Genomic DNA, 18,664 nt, shown 5'->3' on the forward strand with positions numbered 1-18,664 from the left:
TGGATCATCTGGAAAGTGTTGGCCTCACTGTTCTGATGTCCCGGATTCAATCTTGGAACCACTTGTGTGGAGTTTGCATGTTCTCCCCGTGCCTGCGTGGGTTTTCTCATCCCAAAAACATGCCACATTAATTGGACCCTCTAAATTGCCCATAGGTGTGATTGTGAGTTTATCTCGATGTGCCCTGCGATTGATTGTCTGGCAACCAGTTCAGGGTGTACCCTGCCTCCTGCCCGCTGACAGCTGGGATAGGCTCTGGCCCTTGTGAGGATAAGCGGCTATGAAAATGGATGGATGGATGTAGTTTAATCATAATGGACCCACTTCATTGCTACCATCATCTGCAATTGGCTTCAGAGTAGATGACGGCAGCCACGGTATTTGCGTATGGCAGTTGTTGGTTACTAAAATAAAACCTTTATTTTCTACTGCTTTGCGCTTGAACTCATCATTGATATATTGCAAAAGCAGTCATTAATCCGTGTGAAGGAAAATTGTGAACCAAAATGGGTGCATCAAATAATTTGCACATTTTTTTGGCATTATTTTAAGGCCATATCTACCAGCCCGACCGCCGTGGAACCCGAACGTGTTCGTACCTGAGAGAAGTTGAGGTTCTGCACGTCAGCACCGTTGATCTTGACCACAATGTCCCCCGACTGCAGGGAAGGGCACTGCCTGCGGTCCCACACCCGCCTCACCACGGCCAGCTGACCTCCCGGCCCTCCCGCTGTTATGCTGAAACCCAAGCCGCCGCCACCACAGCGCTCCAGGGCCAATGGCACCAGCTCGCCAGTGGGGAAGGACTCTGAACCCAGAGGGAGCGCCAGGCCTGTCTTTCCAAACGGAGGCTGGGGGGCAGCTTGGTGATTAGCCGGACACCCGTTGAAGCCGCAGGGTGGGATCTCACGGGGCGGCGTGGGAGGCAGGCAGGTCTGCGGCATCGGGGGATGCTGGGCGGGGCCGCCGGGCGGCGAAGACTCACACAGTTTAGACGAGGATGCGATGGGGAAGGTCGACGTGGACAGGTCGCTCTCTGAAGACCTGGAGCTCTGATGGTGGAGGAGGCAGGAGGAGGAGAGGGTGGGTAGGGTGCTGCTTTTATAGCCAATCCCAAAAGACCTGTGCAGAAGAGAGGGGCGGGTTACCGGAGCTCTCAAGAGCAGTGATTGCCAACTTCGTTCACTCTCCATTTTTTAGAACCTGCTGCATACACAAGTCAAGATCACCACTAACAGTATTAATACTTTTTCTGACATTTTTGGTTGCTGGGTTGAAGAAGACAAATGTTAACAATGTTAACAATTCAGCTCACCTCCGACTGCCCCCATCGGAGTCGCTGTGAGGGGCTGATATCCTCTCGGGAGGAGGCGGGGGCTGGGCATCGGGGGGTTCAGAGGAAGTAGGAGTTGGCGGGCCGGTCAGCCCATTGGTTACTGGCTCGACTGAGTAAGAGGGAGAGGCTTGGCAAAGACCCGACCCGCTGCTGGTGACGTCCTGCATATGGCTGTAGGTGAGCGGTCTGCACTGGTGGTTGGCCGGAGGAGTCTGCGGCTGATGGGACGAGTTCAGTTACTCAGGCACGCGTGGTAAATTCCATTAAGCTGTCACAGTGGCTGATAACGAGGTAGCAAGTCACATAACTGCAGAACAACCTCAAGATATTGAGGCGGGACAGCGATGTAAAAAGTACAAAATACTGGGTCATATGGAGGTCTTTATTTGGTATTCATTGTTCATCAATTTTTTGCCCTTTATTTAAATGTTTGAAAACTCATATATATATACCGTGTCCAGCGTGTGTTTGGGACAGCCGTCCGGGTTGTAGAGCATCGGGTATCCTCGCCTCAGAACCACGTCCACGCTCTGACCCATCGGAACTGATTTGAGCATCTCCACCACCTCTTTGTGTGAGCGGCCTAGCACGCAGGTGTCGTTGATACACACCAGAATGTCAGCTGTGGAATGCAGAAACAAAATTTTGTTTTTCAAACAAAAACAATTTGACGATATTCACAACATGATGACTTCGCCACATAAAGTCAATCCAGAAATCTCACAGAAAAACGCTATCCCCCTTTTTTTTTTACTCGTGTAGGTGAAGAGTATTTATGTGAATTTGTTGTGCGTGCATGTGTGGCTTAGTGTGTCACGAGAATTAAACATAATCCTCCATGTACAAATCTCTCACTTTAGAATAAGCAACAGCTCTCGGTCACATGATAAGTCAGGATGACCGACAGCTTCCGCGATGTGTTGGTCACGTCGGGGTGAGCCTGGGTGACAGAAGTACCTTGATGGAGGGTGGAGGGGCCTCCGGGCGTCACGCTGTACACCTGCAGGAACTCCCGCGCTCGACTCCCTCCGACGATATTGAAGCCGAAGCCTCGTGGCCCTTTGGAGAGACGCGTGTGCACCGAAAAACCTCGCAGCTGACCTGGCTGATCGGTGAATTCTGGAACTGAGAGCATGCAAGTGTGTTAACTGCGTAACAAGTATGATGATGACATAAAAGTGAGAATAACTCGAGAAGTGATGGAACCAGGTAGCGATTGGCTATGACGATACAAGTGGTGAAGACAGGGCTACACGTGTATTAACTGTGACTACAAATGTGTTAACATGTAACTAATCATGACTAATAACAAACCCAAATTCAGTGCAGTTTGGGACAAAATGTAAAAAAAGAGAATGCAATGATTTGCATATTCATGTTAATCTATATTGAATTGAATACACTGCAATGGTGAGATATTTAAAGTTCAAACAGATGATTGTTATTATTATTAATTGAAATATTCTCTCATTTTTAATTTGATGCCTGCAACATGTTCCAAAAAATATGTTACAGACTGGGATGATTGAGTCATAGTTAAAAAAAAAAAAAAACATTTTGAACATTCTGCAGGTGAATGGATTAATTAAAGAGAGCTGATTGTCTTGATTGAGGTGGCACGGTGATCAGATGGTAAAGCGTTGGCCTCACAGTTCTGAGGTCCCGGGTTGGATCCTGGCCCCGCAAGTGTGGACTTTGCATGTTCTCCCCGTGCCTGCGTGGGTTTCCTCCAGGCACTCTGCTTTCCTCCCACATCTCGAAAAACATACTTTAATTGGACCCTCTAAATTGCCCCGAGGTGTGATTGTTAGTGCGGCTGTTTGTCTCGATGTGCCCTGCGATTGGCTGGCAGCCAGTTCAGGGTGTACCCCGGCTCCTGCCGGATGACAGCTGGAATTGGCTCTAGCACTCTCGTGAAACTTGTGAGGAGAAGTGGTTCACTTCATGCATGGATGAAAAAGCCTGGATTTTTTTTCACATCACTTCCTCTGGGCTTTACAATAAATTTTATGCTCACCAGCCACTCATCATTTTCAAGTCCCACAGTTTTATTCTTGGATGATTATGTTTAATATGATTACAGCAAGATCATCCATCCATTTTCTTCACTGCTTATCCTCACAAGGGTCACGGGGAGTGCTGGAGCCTATCCCAGCTGTCAATGGGCAGGACGCAGGGTAAAACCTGAACTGGTTGCCAGTCAATCGCAGGGCACATGGAGACAGAAAACAGTCACACTCACAATCACACCTAGGGGAAATTTAGAGTGTCCAATTAATGTTGCATGTTTTTGGAATATGGAAGGAAACCGGAGTGCCCGGAGGAAACCCACGCAGGCACGGGGAGAACACATAAACCCCACACAGGCTGGTCCGGGATTGAACCCGGGACCTCAGAAGTGCGAGCCCAACGCTTTACCAGCCGACCCACCGTGCCGCAGCTACATCAAATAACAAAATGTATACAACCCTTTTAAATGCAATGGACCCTGTGGAACAATGAAAACAAGACCACATAAATGTTTAACTCTAGATGAACCATCATACCGTTACATGTCACACGTCAGAATCTGAACCATCACACAGATTTTGGTGATACTCTTTACAAATAGAAATTTAATTATGATAGAAAAGGAAATTGATCTTAGTATTACACGTCCACAGAGCCACGTCCATACAATCAATTGATTCGTCCGGATAAATTCTGCTTGTCCCAGGTTTCCAGAAGCTTTCCTTCAACAGCCTTTGCAAAGAGTTCCAATCTGTCAAGGGTTGCGTCTGAGAGAGGCACTTTTTAATAGCTTAAGTGACAAGCTGCTTAGCTTTGCTGTCAACAATCTCTTCAATCGGTGACAGCGAGCGTGCAGCCGTGCAGAAAGGGCTATTCTATCACCAGAATACTTTTGAATTACTCCGAGGAAGTAATTTAAATAGTTGTATCATTGCAACATTTTCAAGAGGGTATCTTGTAATTGTAACCAACTACATTGACACATTAAACTTCCCAAAACTGGTCACAAGGACAATGATGACAGAGCAAGTGACACTGTGCCATTCAAAAACAAGTGTGACAACTAAGTACCCAGTGACAGTTCCTGGCATGTGGAACATGTGCAGTAGGAGTGTAGTGATAAGGTAACATATGACAAAGACATAAATTGTGGTAAAGTGGTAACAAGTGGAAAGAAGGAGGTAAGAGCACCGTGAACAGGAATCAGGTCTGTGCTGCCCCCTGTTGCTACAACAAAAGTCTGTCACAGACTTACGTTCTGCTGCACAAGAAGGGGTCTCCTTGTTTTGAGCACGAAGATCTTGTCTGGTCTTTGACATGTGACTGACAGACACGGTCATCAGTAATATTTGTGTCTTTATTTTTCTCAGCGCATGCCGGGATTGTGTTGTCACTCACTCGGGATGGAAGGTGTCACCACCGCTGCCGAACGCCATCTCCCACGTGTCGGCCACGGGACTTCTTCCTCTTCGTGCTCCTCTTCCTCCATTTTGCATACCCTCGCTGCACCCTGCCAGAGATTCGCCCCAGGATTGGCTGACTGGCAGTGTGTTGGGCGGGGCTCCAGCGGACCCTCCTGGAAGACAGGAGGCAGATATAACGTCGACGGTTCAACTGCCAGCTGGAAGATTTTGTCATGCCACCGATAGGAGTGAGGTTGAGGAGGCTCTACAAGAGAACTACAACCAAAATGATTAGATGACCGTGTAACTTCCACTTACTACACAGGCTAAACTCTTGCTCCTGCCTGTCTTAAAAAATTAAGTCTCTCAGTCAACCAGTATCACCTCAACAACAGGGCCTTTTCCACCACGGAAACTTTTAAAGTTGGCAAAGTTCTTTTCACAGCTCTCAAGAATCCATGCAGGATGTTTTGAAACCCGACATTGATCCCGGGTATGACTCAGGACACGCTGGAGAGACTGTGTCTCTCGGTTGGCCTGGGAACGCCTCGGGATCCCTCCAGAAGAGCTGGAAGAAGTGGCTGGGGAAAGGGAAGTCTGGGTATCCCTGATGAAGCTACTTCCCCTGCAACCCGATACGGAGAAGCGGTAGAAAATGGATGGATGGATGGATGGATGGATGGATGGATGGATGGATGGATGGATGGATGTAGCAATAGCGCGACCCTTTTTTTTTTTGCCCTCTTTGACTAATGCTGTCCGGATAGATTGGATAAAGTTTCTTGGACGGGTGCTTCTTGTTTTCACATTGAGGTGATGTTGGCGTAAAAGTGATGTCACCTTTGTTGTATTTCCTCAGTTGTGCATTGTGTGACACTTCTCCTACACTGCTGTACTTTTTGTCCGTGACACACTCGCTATCTGGAACTTAGTTAGATCCAAATGGCAGATTTGAAGCGGTTGGATGTTTTCGTTTTTTTTTTTATTTCAGCACGGTCTATGACACTAGCCAGTTAGCAACGGCGCTTTAGCTTCTGCCTAAGCAGTTTGGGGTGCTTTTGGAAACTTGTGTGTCAGAGCTTGACACAGCTCTTCATTGCAAATGAAAATCAATTCTCAAATGCCTTAGCTGGATAAATAAAAGGTTAGGTTTTAACGGTATTATATAGATCTAAACTTTGATTACAAAGTAAAAATATGACATTAACTTTAAAGTCCGAGTTAATGAGTCCCACAGTACTAACACACACAACACAACAAAAAGCTCCCTGGCTGGTTGGTGCAAAAGTCCCTTAAACTTCCGTGACCCTTGGCACTATCGTGTTGCATCTTGTATGGCGAATGCGCAAAGGAAGGCATTTCCAGTTTACTTTAATAAAGATTAAAAATGTCTTTGAAAAACCTGATAAACTACAATTTAATATGAGGATAAAACTTTTTAGCAGGACATCAGCAATTATGGCACACATGGTATACATGAGGACCAGGCCATTCCAGCTTGGAAGGGGCGATTTGTGGGGGTATGTATCATACTCGAGTACATATCATACTCAAGAAATTACATTCACATCAAAACTGTTCTCTGTTCTCTGGTACATTTGGAAACATCATGTGACCAAACCTGGAAAACAAGTAGCAGACCCCCCCGCCCCATGTGTACTGTGCTAACAAGCATAACTATGCTTGATGACATCATGATTTTAATAAAATATTTTGGGGTTTAGACTCATGGGGACACATACAATGTATTTCTGAAAAAAAAAAAAAAAAAAAAAAGTTTAATTCCCCTTTAAGATTTACACCACTTAGCGGGAAGGTCCCATCACATACACACACATACCAGACAGGCCGCTGTCTTCCTCGCTGTTGTCTTCTTCTACAGTTTTTTCCAAGTTACTGAGGGATTTGCTCCTGGTCCTGAAGTTCCTCAGCAGGTTTCGATGTTCCTGATACGTGATTGGTGGACTGTCAGGACCTATGTGGACTGGGCGCGGCGTTCCGTAATAGTTGCCTGTGATGAGACAGTAAAAGAATCCGTTTGAATCAGAAATAATGATGTCAGCTGAGGTGAAAAACGAAATACAAGTGTGAACTTATTTTAAAGACTGATTTTAATAGATAAAGTCTATAAGCATTCCTCGTGCATGTTCAACAATCTTGCCTTTGGGAAGTGTAACCTGAAGTCGACGGCGTCCCTGGAATTTGCTTCCCACATAACCACAAAAAACAAATACTTTTTTGGAGATGAGTTGTTTTAAAGCTAATTATGTTTGCAAATGACATTCATTTCAATGCTATTCCTGACTGAGTTTGGTTGTCATGGTAATTTTGTAGCCATGTGTTTTGTTCATTTTCTTTTGTTCATAATATTTGTATAAAATGACTCCTTCTCAAAAGAATCACTGTCCTCATTCGCATCTCATAAATTTACTGGTTTAATGCAAACATACTGTACTCCAGTAAGATCCATAGATGGGCTAACAGAAATGAGCATCAGTGTTAGTGTGAAACGTTTGAAAAAAAAAAAAGAGCTTACTTAAGCAAATACAGCAGTGGTGTTCGCAATATGTGCAGCTTCTAAACCTTATACGACTTACTGTGCTGACAGACAGACAGACAGACAGACAGACAGACAGACAGACAGACAGACAGACAGACAGATAGATAGATAGATAGATAGATAGATAGATAGATAGATAGATAGATAGATAGATAGTAGATAGATAGATAGATAGATAGATAGATAGATAGATTAGATAGATAGATAGATAGATAGATAGATAGATAGATAGATAGATAGATAGATAGATAGATAGATATAGATAGATAGATAGATTAGATAGATAGATAGATAGATAGATAGATATAGATAACATATAAATGATGTTTACTGGCTTCCTGTTTTCAGCCCTGCCGCCATGTCTAAGAAATCTCTGTTCATCTGTTGAGTCATGGGTAGAGTGCAGCTTGTTTGGTATCAACAGATATAAAGCAAAGAACAAAAAGCAAATATTTCTTTGAACGATGTCACTGACATTTGCTTTTTCTATACCAAATGGGGGGAAAATCATCTTTTCAAATCCAATATTTTGAGGCCATATGACCCAGGGCTAATGGGATGTATAAAATAAAGTGACAGACTGACACTGCCAGAGAGGAAGACAGCTTTTTTCCAGAAATACATTGTATGTGTCCCCATGAGTCTAAACCCAAAATATTTTATTAAAATCATGATGTCATCAAGCATAGTTATGCTAGTTAGCACAGAAAAAAGTGACCAGAAGTTTGGGCATGTTACCTTTGAACTTTCCACTTTCCAGCAGCGCCCCAGACTCCTCCAAAGAGAAGAACTCCTCGATGGACACAAAGTTGTAGTCGACGCCACTGATCTCCCCGGCGCGAGGCTGCCGGGTCGTACCTGCCGAGTGGAGATGCGATCACAAAGAGATATATCATGTGATCTGTGCAAGTGTGTGTGTTTGTCGGGTCGGGGAGGCACATACAGGGCACCGCCCGCAGGTAAAGGTTCTCTCGGATGAGCTGCTGCAACTGACTGTCCATGGAGGATGGTGTGAAACACTTACTGAGGTACAGGCGAAGGTCTTTACACAGAGACACACCTGAGAGACGCGCACACACACACACGTATGCGTACAGAAACACACACAGTGATGTCAGTCAGCGAGAATCATAATATCTTTAGAGCCGGCTAACAAGATAAGCTAGTAAGCATCTATCTTTCTATCAATCCATCCATCCATCCCAGTCAGATTTGCCTGTAGGCACAGTCAAAAATCATAGTCCTCCTCAAACAACTACACAATTGTTCCAAATGTCCAGAAAGGTTTGGTGATAGCATGCCAAACCTTTCACGTGCAACATGATTAGCAACAGCCTGCGTCACCTGGTGATACAGTTTTGATCCTGATCGGATGAGGACAGGAGTTGAGGACGCCCCGGACGTCGCCCAACGTCATGCCCAGCACGGGCGTGCCGCCAATCTCCAAGATGATGTCCCCCACGGTGGCCCCGCCACCGGGCGCCACCGTCACAAAGGGGAACTCGCCGTAGTCTGCGCCGCCGCCAATCGCCAACCCCAGCTCGCCAGAGCTTCCGCCCAGTGGCACGAAGCCCTCCTGCACCTGTACCGATATGATGGACAGTTGTTTGTTAGCGCACCGCTATTATAAAGATGACAATGTTATCATTACCACATTGACCAATTGTCGCATTTACCTTGGAACGCCAGTGCAGTTTCTTCACTGTGTTCTTAGACATGATGGCAGGGCTGAGAACAGGAAGCCAGTAAACATCATTTATATGTCATCTATCTATCTATCTATCTATCTATCTATCTATCTATCTATCTATCTATCTATCTATCTATCTATCTATCTATCTATCTATCTATCTATCTATCTATCTATCTATCTATCTATCTATCTATCTATCTATCTATCCATCCATCCATCCATCCATCTATCTATCTATCCATCTATCTATCTATCTATCTAATTTGCTCAGAAACAGAACTCTCTCCCAGGATTAGAACCTTCTCTGGGGGACAAGTATTTTTCTCAGAACCAGAAACTTTTGTAAGGAATGCATTTGAAAATAGTATCTTCTCTTACAACGAGAAACTCGTCTCGAGATAAGAATCTATTCTAGGGACTAAAAATCTCGTGTGATAGTGGCTTTGTTCCCCTGGACTAAAGCCTCTTGGGAATAGAACCTCCTTTGGAAAGTAGAACCTCTTTTGTGGACCAGATGAAAACCCTCATTCAGGACAAAAACCCTATCAAGGGTCTAGTACATTTTCTGAATAATATAACCTGCACTTGGGAATAGAATCTTTTTTTTTCTTGGGAGAAGAATCTCCCAAGATATGAACCCTTTATAGTGACCCAAAAATTAGGCTCTTGCCTGTGGATAAAAATGTATACTTATTACAAGAACATTCTCTCAAGACCAGAATCCTCTAAAAGGAGTAATATCTTCTCCAGTGGCTAGAACTTTGACTTGGGACTACAATCTTCTCTCTTCTCTCAAGAGTAGACCCTTTTCTGAGGACTTGAGTGCTCTCTTGGGACTCATCCCTTCTCTTGAGAGTAGATTTTTCTCCCTGGACTAAAATCCCTTGGAATGCAAGATTCTCAAAACTTAAACCTCTTTTGAGGACCAGTACATCTGCTTAAGACTAGAACTTTCTCTCAAGAAAAAAACTTCTCAATGCTATAGTACCATCTCTCGAGACTAGAACCTGCACTTGGGAATAGAATCTTCTCTGGAGATAACTATCTTTCCGATGGACTAAGGCCTTCTCTGCAGAGTTGATTCTTCTCTTGGAACTAGAACCTCTTCTGGGGGCTAAGACCTACTCTGAAGACCACAACGATCTCAAGACCAGAAACCTCTCTTGGGGCAAGAACCTCTCCTTTAACCAAAACCTTCTCTCATTGGTTTGGCATTCAGCAAAATCCTAATGATATAAGGAGTTAATATTTATAATCATCAGGTCAAAAGTGTTTTTGGCGAGTATAAGTTGCTCAAATATCTTAACGAACAAAGGCGATAACTTTGCAGGTTGTCACTCCATGAAGTTCAGTCCATTTATTTGCATTAGTTTTTGTAAGGTGTGGGAACGCATTCTCGCCTTTCATGTACACACATTCGTTGGACGCTCTCAGTCTCACGCCTGCTTATATGTTAGTCATTAAAGCCCCCATCCACACAACTACAGCACGGACACAACCTTGGCGGTTAAGTGTCGCTTTCCATGAGTGTTACCTGTTTAGCGCTCTGTTGTGTTTAGTTCTTCATTTCGTGTGGATGCATGTATCTCACCACAAAGTTCTGTGGTTGTCACTTGCCCCTCCCTCTTTGATAGGGATGGTCAAAGTTCGTTTGTCAGTGTGTTTAAGGTGTGATGAAAGGAATGTGTGTGTTTGTGCATACACTACACAAACCTATATTCAGTCAAACGACCTCAATGGTTCTTAAACCTTTTCTATCAAATACCACCTAAAAAATATATTTTGCTTTCCAAGTATCACCATTATGACTGGCATTAAAATACCATAGTGTAGTAAAGCCCAAATGTTCATCAAAAACAAGACAGAGGTTGTGGTCCTAAAAAATACAGTTAATGTTACTGTAAGCAACTGTAACATTATGCAGTTTGAACATTAACAATGCGCATAAACAGGACACTAGTGGTACCAGTAGCACAGTTTGAGAATCAATTGTTTGTAAAGGCAGTTCAAAAATCATAGCCTTGACCCTTCCATAGCGATTGTTACGAATGGGAGAGAAGGTAGAGTAGAAGAGGCAAGTGTGAATGACCAGGAAGTTGCAATGGTTACTCGAGAAGTTAAAAAGGCACTGAACAGAATGACAAATTGAAAGACAGTTGGACCCAATGACATACCAGTGGAGGTATGCAAGCAATTTTTGTGAGGTGGCTGTGGAGTTTTTGACCAATTTATTCAATAGAATACTAACGGGAGAGAAGATGCCAAAAGAATGGAGGAAGTGTGCGAATCCTCATTTTGAAGAACAAAGGGGATGTTCAGAACTGTGGAAACTACAGAGGAATAAAGATGATGAGCCACACAATGAAGTTATGGGAAAGAGTAGTAGAGGCTAGACTCAGGACAGAAGTAAGTATCTGCGAGCAACAGTATGGTTTCATGCCAAGAAAGAGTACCACAGATGCATTATTTGCCTTGAGGATGCTTCTAGAAAAGTACAGAGAAGGTCAGAAGGAGATACATTGTGTCTTTGTAGACCTAGAGAAAGCCTATGACAGAGTACCAAGAGAGAAACTGTGTTACTGCATGCGGAAGTCTGGTGTGGCGGAGAAATACTGTATGTTAGAATAGTACGGGACATGGATGAGGGCAGCAGAACAGCGGTGAGATGTCCCGTAGGTCTGTCAGAAGAACATAAGGTGGAGGTGGGACTGCATCAGGGTTCCGCGCTGAACCCCTTCCTGTTTGCTGTAGTAATGGATAGGCTGACAGACGAGGTTAGACTTGAATCCTCTTGGACTATGATGTTCGCAGATGACATTGTGATCTGCAGTGAAAGCAGGGACCAGACGGCGGAGCAATTAGATAGAAGAAGGTACGCACTGGAAAGGAGAGGAATGAAGATTAGCCGAACTAAAAAAGAATATATGTGTGTGAATGAGAGAGGTTCAGGAGGAAGAGTGAAGCTCCAGGGAGCAGAGATACTGAGGGTGGACGTCTTCAAATAGTTGGGGTCAACAATACAAAGCAATGGTGATTGTGGCAAGGAAGTGAAGAAACGGGTCCAAGCGGGATGGAACAGTTGCCGGAAGGTGTCTGGTGTTCTATGTGACAGAAGAGTATCCGCTAGGATGAAGGGCAAAGTTTATAAAACAGTGGTGAGGCCGGCCATGATGTACGGATTAGAGACGGTGGCTCTGAAGAAACAACAGGAAGCAGAACTGGAGTGAGCAGGTTGGGTAGGATTAGAAATGAGCATTATCATTATCATTAGAGGAACAGCCAAAGTTGGATGTTTTGGAGACAAGGTGAGAGAGAGCAGACTTCGACAGTTTGGACATGTCCAGAGGCGAGCGAGTGAGTATATTGTTAGAAGGGTGCTGAAGATGGAGCTGCCAGGCAAAAGAGCGAGAGGAAGACCAAAGATAAGGTTAATGGATGTGGTGAGGGAGGACATGAGGACTGTCGGTGTTAAGAGAGGAAGATGCACGAGCTATACTTAGATGGAAAAAGATGACATGCTGTGGCGACCCCTAACGGGACAAGCCGAAGGTAAAAGATCAATCAATCAATCGGAGCTGCACAGTAAACAAATTTTAAATGCGATCACGTTTTTGGCCGCCACAATGAAATGAGCCTGATCGTCAGCAATTTTTTATATTTACAATGAGGTCACTGCTGGATGTGGAGCAATTTTTCAACCAAGTCAGCCAGCCACTAGGCGGTGTCCAGCACTCCCTGCCATGTGGGCCTCTCAGTTACTGTCATCATCATGCGAATGACGACGTTAGTCATGCCTCGGACAGCATGTACAGCAATATTTGGAGCTAGAGCAACAGAAAAGGATCAACATTCATTCTCTGGACATATTTTGATCCAAGACAAATGACAAGAATGCACAGGTTACGAGTGTAGCAGAGTTTATTTGCCCAGGAAGGTAACGCAACTAATCTGTTCCGTCATCTGGGAATAAAAAAAAACCCCAAAACGTCAGAGAAACGTCAAAACATTGGACAAGGACCGTGATACCCTCAAGCAAATATTTTTCCAAAGTGGCATTAAATACGCTCCACGAACAATAAGTGTGGACAGGCCACCCTGCAGTCGAAAGGTTTAAGTCACGCTAGCCGCCACAATGATTGTTCATACGGATAACTGTAGGATGCCGGCAATGTGCTCGAAGGAGGACTTCAAAATGAGAGCCTAAAATGGCATTGATGTCCATTGTATTCATATCTGAAGCTTTTATTTTGAATTTGTGACGATTTCTGCAAAGACGAAATGGTACTCTTATTCTGTTACAATGACCTACATCCTGGCCTCTATTTTCTTCACTAAAACGTAACCGCTTGTGATGTTTGACTCATCCACAAATCGACTAATACAAGGCCTCTCTAACACCCACTGCCCTCATGTCCGCCCTCACCGCATCCATCAACCTTTTCTTTGGTCTTCCTCTCGCTCTTTTTCCCGGCAGCTCCATCCTCAGCATCCTTCCACCAATATACTCACTCTCTCGCCTCTGGTCATGTCCAAACCATCGAAGTCTGCGCTCTCGAATCTTATCTCCAAAACACCCAACTTTGGCTGTCCCTCTAATGAGCTCATTTCTAAGCGAGAGCGAGAACCTCAACATCTTCATTTCTGCTACCTCCAGCTCTACTTCCTGTTGTTTCTTCAGTGCCACTGTCTCTAATCCGTACATCATGGCTGGCCTCAACACTGTTTAATAAACTTTGCCCTTCATCCTGTATTGTTGACCCCAAGTATTTGAAGTGGTCCACCCTCGCTATCTCTTCTCCCTGGAGCTTCACTCTTCCTCCTGCGCCCATCTCATTCACGCACATATATTCTGTTTTACTTCAGCTCATCTTCATTCCTCTCCTTTCCAGTGTATGCCTCCATCTTTCTAATTGTTCCTCCGCCTCTTCCCTGCTTTCACTGCATATCACAATATCATCTGCGAACATCATGGTCCAAGGGGATTCCAGTCTAACCTCGTCTGTCATCTTATCCATCACCACAGTGAACAGAAAGGGGATCAGAGCTGATCCCTGATGCAATCCCACCTTCACCTTAAATTCTTCTGTTTTGCCTACGGCACATCTCACCACTGTTCTGTTACCCTCATACATGTCCTGTACTATATTTACATATTTGCCATTGTCTGCCCAAATGTGAATATTGCAAATCACTTCTGAGTTAAAAAAAAAAAATAAGTCGTGCTATGTTTCAGATGTTTTTGTTGTGGTTTTGGCTGTGGACATTATAGCCCACATGAGCCATATTTTCTGGTCATAAACAACCAAAACCTTTGCGGTTCGTCCTAATCTCGTTCACACACATCTATCTGTGCGCACTCTACACACATACACACAATGCATATTTTGGTTAGGTATAAAGTAATTTAGTTTGTAGTCGTATTATATTTGACTTTCGTGCTCTGACAAACCAGAAGTTACTCACCATTTATTCAGTACTGTAGTGTTTTCACTGAGTACTTTCACATACTCAAGGAGTACTTCTTACTTTTACTTGAGTAATATAACTTTTTATGTACCAGTACTATCCATCCATTCGTCTTCTTTGCCGCTTATCCTCACAAGGGTCCCGGGGAGTGCTGGAGCCTATCCCAGCTGTCAACGGGCAGGAGGCGGGGTACACCCTGAACTGGTTGCCAGGCAATCGCAGGCCACATAGAAACAAACAACAATTTGCACTCACAATCAACACATTTTTATGATGTCATTTTTGCTACAGTGACGTCACGTTTGCGCCTAAGCTGATTGGGTCAGGTCAACTGTTGGCTGTGCATTAAGCACACGTTCCACTAATGACAACCACAACAAAAGGTACAAATGTACATGACGTCACATGTCATCACGCACACACCGACACGTTTCAAACGCTGGGGGTGGGGGGGCTCCCGAGGACAGACGCGCACACAACCTGCAATAGTGTGCCCGCCCCCCTTGCGCGTGCCTGACTGACAATGTGCTGACAGCGTCATTTTGACCTGCAACACACGCGCGCGATCACGTGCACGAGCCCACACGCAGAAACGGCTTCCCTTGGCTCAAAACGTTCAGACGCACACAAACCCCCACAAAACCGCGCCTGCACGTCGTTTACCGTCATACTCGTCCACGTTGCGGCCGCTTGGCGGTGGTCCTAGCCCGGCGCGGAGCTGCTCGACGCCTCACTCAAGGCTGCTGCAAGGTTCATGCGCGCGCGTGTGTGTTTGTGTGTGTGTGTGTGGAAGGCGCGTGCCCGACGACCACTGCAGGTGAGGATGCAAAGCAACGAGACGATGAAACGCTCACGTGTGAGAGTGTTCGCTACATTATCCTCATCTCTCTCTCTCTCTCTCTCTCTCTCTCTTCGCAGGCGCGTGCGCGAACATAGCAAGCGTACATACGCGTGGAGGGAGGGGAGGGGGCGTGGCAGTCAGAAAGAAAGCCGGAAGTGAAAGTAGGTTGTGTGTTTATGAGTGTCAGTAATACAATTCAGGGATAATCTCACACAATAACACACACATCACTGAAGTTCTCTCAATCTATACCTACTAAATTTTCACACAAACTATTGAAACACACTCATCCATATTTATGAGATGCTTTCATACTCAGGTCTATTACTGATTATGCATCCATTTTCTTCACCGCTTATCCTCACGAGGGTCACGGGGAGCTCTGGAGCCTATCCCAGCTGTCAGCGGGCAGGAGGCGGGGTAGACCCTGAACTGGTTGCCAGCCAATCACGGGGCACATGGAGACAAACAGGCACACTCACAATCACACCTCGGGGCAATCTTGAGTGTCCAATTATTGTTGCATGTTTTTTGGGTTGTGGGAGGAAACCGGAGTGCCTCGAGAAAACCCACGCAGACACAGGGAGAACATGCAAACTCCAAACAGGCGGGGCCGGGATCGAACCCAGGTCCTCAGAACTGTGAGGCCAACGCATGACCAGCTGCTTGTATTTTCTATTTTGCAGTGGCAGAGGCATTTCGCATACTGTATAAAGTTGTGTTTTTCCCTGAAATGTATGTTTAATCATGTCTAACATCTTCCTTTACACCAAGTTTGAGGAGCACACTAATAGAAAAATGCCGTGCCCCCTTTGCACGACATCCATCCACTTTTCATACCGCCTATCCTCACAGAGGTCATAGGGATGCTGGAGCCTATCCCAGCTCAATCTGGGCTAGACGAAGTGTACACCATGGACTGTCCGACAGCCAATAGATACTTTTCACGTGACGTCACGTTTTGTTTACCACGCCCACTGGACGGCAAAACCACAATACAACTCACGTGTCTTAGTAATCTTTTTGTGAATATTGGCTTGCCTTATAAGCATCTTACGGCCTTTTCATCATGGTATTTCATTGTGTGGCGTATGGTTGTAAGAACAGACAGAAAGAGGGGTCTGACATTTCAGGCATTGCTTACCTTTTGCTGGGCGTTCAGCTAATTTACTGTGGTATCCTCCACGCTTTTTACATATCTTTACGGAGGTTTTTGGGCCGTCAATATGCATACTAACACCTGCGGTGAAACTTTGCTTTCCAGGTGTGCGGTGGAGAACATGAACCTCGTGGCTGTCGCTAGCCATAGCCTTTAACTGCACTTTTGCTAACTTGTGGGAGCGGGCTATGCCGATCGCTTTTTTCAAGTGTGCCCGCTCCGGCCCCTGGCTGAGTAACTTTTCGTGCACACTCGGTGATTTGGTAGCAAAAAGTATGCGGCCTCTGACCATCTCATGGCTGTTTGTGTAGTTATAGTCTTTAAGCAACAGCTTGAGTTCTGTCACAAAGTGCTCACGTGACTCACAGTTAACTTGCGCCTTCTCATGAAACTTATATCTAGCAAATATGGGGTTTGATTTCGGAGTGAGGTAATCAGAGAATTTTTCGTAATAAGTTTTGAGCAACTTATCTCCGTCTCCGGTCAGTGCACTTTTCCTCTTCAGCTCTGTTTTCAAGCGGTCCTGTGATCATGAGTTCGGCGTGTTGCTTGAATCTCCGCCACGCATTTGGTAAATTGGGTGAGTTGGAACACCGAACCCCTCCTCGTCATATTTGTTTTTTTTTTTCTTCTTTCCTGTGTGTTCATAGTTATGCTTCCGTCACTCTGACATCATATTATGATATTGCAGTCCTGTTATTGAATAACATAGACGTGAGTCCAACTGTACTTTTTAATGTGGGTGACATTTATTTCGTTTCCCAAACTATATAGCTCACTTCCTTATCGTCCTGTCTCGTCGTTCCCCGCTGACGTCGACACAATGCTCTCAGTTTCAAATGTGGCTTCTTTCTTTCTTTATTCCTCACGCCAGCACAAGTGCCTCAATCACATCTGGTTACAGTGTTCGTTTGTCAAAGGACTTTCAAGATAAAAGATCAAACGATAACCATAGCCAAAACATTACAGTGAACATTTACCGCTTCCTAGCCATGATATGTACACACGATCTTGCCGTCCAAAACAAACACGTGGTCGGCGTGACGTCAGTGAATAGTATCTATTGCAGGGCATCTATACCGTAATTTCCGGCCTACAGAGCGCACCTGGTGATAAGCCTCAGTACAAAGAAAGAGTTTAACGCAAGCGCGGCTGCACTAACGCTAATGCGGCGGTGCTAACGCTAACTAGCACGGCGGCTGTATAAAAAGTTGCAGCTTGTAGGCTGGGAATGACTGTACACAAACAAAAATCCATCTATTTTCTTAGCCGCTTATCCTCACAAGGGACGCAGGAGCGCTGCAGCCTAGCCCAGCTGTCAACGGGCAGGAAGCAGGGTACACGCTCAAAAGGTTGCCAGGCAATCGCAGGGCCCATAGAGACAAACAACCGCACCTCGGGCCAACTTCGAGTGTCCAATTAATGTTGCATGTTTTTGGGATGTGGGATGAAACCGGAGTGCTCGGCGAAAACTCACGCAGGCATGAGGAAAACATGCAAACTCCACAGATGGGGTGGGGTGCAGGATTTAAATCCTGGTCTTCAGAACTGTGATGCTAATGATCCAACCAGATGTTCCACCGTGCCGCATATAGATAGTTTTTCCCCTTTATGAATAAAATCACTTTAAAAAATGGATTTTATGTTTACTTAAGTGATCTTTGTCTGTGACTAACATTTGTTTGATGATCTTCAAAGAGTGTGAACTGCAATAAAATGAGATTTTCAAAAGGGTGCAAATACTGTCTCGCGGTTATTTTGCTCCACATGTATTCTGTATTACATAATTATTGTTACAGTGCGTTTGCTGTTGAAACATTGCTTGTTCAGCATCTTTGTCTCCTCACCATCTGTTCCTCTCACTTTCGCGCGCGCACGCAGGCTGCAGTTGCTCTCTTGTGCGGTCGGAGGCAGCAGAGCACCATTGATTAATTGTGTCGGAGCAACCTGTGCGTCACATCGATAGATAAAAAGAAAATGACATTTATGGATGATTTTGTAGTACAACTTTTCCGAACAATTCACACTTTTTAAAACCATGTTCCTGACTGATCTGATACATATTGTGTTGTTTTTGATCCACTGAATAAATTGCTGTTCGAGGTATACTGTATGTTACAAAGTCATTTGTCATAAGATGCCAACCTTTTTGTTTCAATAAGGTTTAAATTACACAAACATTAACACACATGCATG

The 18,664-nt window shown here is 44.9% G+C and overlaps 1 protein-coding gene across 1 annotated transcript in view; it reads right to left on the reverse strand.

Moving 5' to 3' along the window:
• Positions 1-17,976, reverse strand: part of magixa (MAGI family member, X-linked a) — a 36,671-nt gene extending 18,695 nt beyond the window's left edge. The window contains exons 1-12 of the mRNA XM_061840034.1: positions 17,946-17,976; positions 8,986-9,037; positions 8,654-8,891; positions 8,253-8,369; positions 8,048-8,167; positions 6,590-6,760; positions 4,745-4,922; positions 4,602-4,669; positions 2,294-2,461; positions 1,789-1,958; positions 1,316-1,554; positions 600-1,122 (exon numbers count right to left, since the gene is read on the reverse strand). Coding sequence (XP_061696018.1) covers positions 600-1,122; positions 1,316-1,554; positions 1,789-1,958; positions 2,294-2,461; positions 4,602-4,669; positions 4,745-4,922; positions 6,590-6,760; positions 8,048-8,167; positions 8,253-8,369; positions 8,654-8,891; positions 8,986-9,037; positions 17,946-17,953 — 2,052 coding nt within the window. The 5' untranslated portion in view covers positions 17,954-17,976. The remainder of the gene's footprint in view (positions 1-599; positions 1,123-1,315; positions 1,555-1,788; positions 1,959-2,293; positions 2,462-4,601; positions 4,670-4,744; positions 4,923-6,589; positions 6,761-8,047; positions 8,168-8,252; positions 8,370-8,653; positions 8,892-8,985; positions 9,038-17,945) is intronic.
• Positions 17,977-18,664: the final 688 nt, after the last annotated feature.

Source organism: Syngnathoides biaculeatus, chromosome 2, assembly GCF_019802595.1.
Source record: "Syngnathoides biaculeatus isolate LvHL_M chromosome 2, ASM1980259v1, whole genome shotgun sequence".
Taxonomy (NCBI): Eukaryota; Metazoa; Chordata; class Actinopteri; order Syngnathiformes; family Syngnathidae; genus Syngnathoides; species Syngnathoides biaculeatus.